We start from the raw sequence: 1,884 nt of genomic DNA on the forward strand, positions 1-1,884 counted from the left end.
ATGAGGGGTGTTATGCGATTTGGGAAAAGAGGTAAGCTGAGCCAGAAGTATATAAGACTTTATGAGAATCTAGACAAAGTTGGGGAAGTTGCATATCGCTTGGCACTACCTCCCAGTTTGGATAAGGTTCATAATATGTTCCATGTGTTGCAGCTGAGGAAGTACGTCAGTGATCCTTCTCACATACTTGAGCAAGAGACAGTAGAGATGGATGAGTCACTGACTTATGTGGAAGCAACGCAGAAAATACTGGACCGGAAGGTGAGGAAAACACGTAATGGCGAGACTGTACTGGTAAAGGTTCTATGGTCTAACCATAATGTTGAGGAAGCAACATGGGAAGCTGAAGATAAGATGAAAGAAAAGTATCCGCATCTGTTTGATCAGGTATTGAGTTAGGTTACGGGGACGTAACCTTCTTTTTAGGGGGATGGTATATGACAAACCCGATCTACACGAGTTTTGATAGTAGTTTATATGAGTTATATGAGCATGAGTTTTATATGAGCACGAGTTTTATTTAGTTATATGCTAAGTTTAATGTTAAGTTAGCATATGTTCACGGTGTCTGTTGGGTGCGCGAACTTCGGGACGAAGTTCTTTTAAGGAGGCTGTATGGGTAAAAATACCCTTTCTTTCTCATCATGACGTGGCAACCCGCAATTGGATAAAGTAAACGCACACGGATCAATAACAAGGCAGCAGGCTGCTAGACGCAAGGAAGAACAAGGGGGGATGAACGTAGACATTCAAGTGATGCAAAGGCCACGTTTGAATTAAATAACAAACAGCCAGCAGGAAAGTTGAAATAGTCGGCAGGAACATTGCGGTGATCAGCAGAAGCTTTGACAAAGTCAGCAACCACTTCCTATTTCATAGGAAGTGGAGCATATGGTTGTGCATATGTAGGGAGCATATGCAACAATTCGAAGGAAGGCTATAAAAGAGCAACAAACATCGGATTCAAGGGCATTCATCATTAACTCTACTCGAAGAAATATCATTCACCACCTGCAACAATTAACATCATTAACACACTTAGAAATTTATAAATCGTTCGTGTCATTTGTACTTAGTCATTTGGAGATCACTGCTGTACCTCCTGATCATTCCAGCTAGGTTCACCCTCGAATACTATTACTACTAGTGGATCATTGGTGGGATACCATTCCCCCCACGGTTTTTCCCACATTTTGGGTTTCCCGCGTCACCATTTTGCTTGTGTTGTTTGTCTCTCTTTCTTTTCCTTTGTTTCTTTTTCGTACTAGTTGTTTACTTTCGCTCTCGCTATGCTCTTAATACCGATCTATTTAAGTCTTTAATATCATATTTTAATCGAAATAGCCGCATTGACTCACAAATCTTTAGTGGGTAAAATCTTACCAAAACAGAGGCAAGACTGTAATACCCGTCATTTTGATAAGTTAAGAAGGAACGGACATGTCGTCTATAGTGCTTTTGTGCGTAGTTTAAGGGTTTAGTCGATCGACTAAAACAGAGTGGCGAATTTTGGGTTTTGACACAAATAAGATTTTAGTCGATCGACTGACTTTCTTAGTCAATCGACTGACTTTCATAGTCGATGGACTAAGTTCAACCAGGTAGTTTGGGGAAGTTTTGGTCTTGATGCAAAGAAGGTTTTAGTCGATCGACTGACTTTCTTAGTCAATCGACTAAGTTCAAACAGTTAGGTTTTACGCAGGATTCTAGTCTTAACCCTAGACCTATATAAACCCCATTCCATCACCATAACACACTTTTGTCAGTTTAAAAATAACATAACCACATACACAACCCTAGCTACCGTGGGGAAGAGAAGGAAAAGGGAGAACGCGAGCGCGATTCATTTCTAACTATCTTAAGTGTGATTCAATCTATTACTTC

The 1,884-nt window shown here is 40.4% G+C and overlaps 1 protein-coding gene across 1 annotated transcript; it reads left to right on the forward strand.

The window, feature by feature from the left end:
• Positions 1-399, forward strand: LOC141602050 (uncharacterized). The gene has a single exon (XM_074422359.1). The coding sequence runs from the start codon at positions 1-3 to the stop codon at positions 397-399; it is 399 nt and encodes a 132-aa protein (XP_074278460.1).
• Positions 400-1,884: the final 1,485 nt, after the last annotated feature.

This window comes from Silene latifolia, chromosome 9 (genome assembly GCF_048544455.1).
Source record: "Silene latifolia isolate original U9 population chromosome 9, ASM4854445v1, whole genome shotgun sequence".
Taxonomy (NCBI): Eukaryota; Viridiplantae; Streptophyta; class Magnoliopsida; order Caryophyllales; family Caryophyllaceae; genus Silene; species Silene latifolia.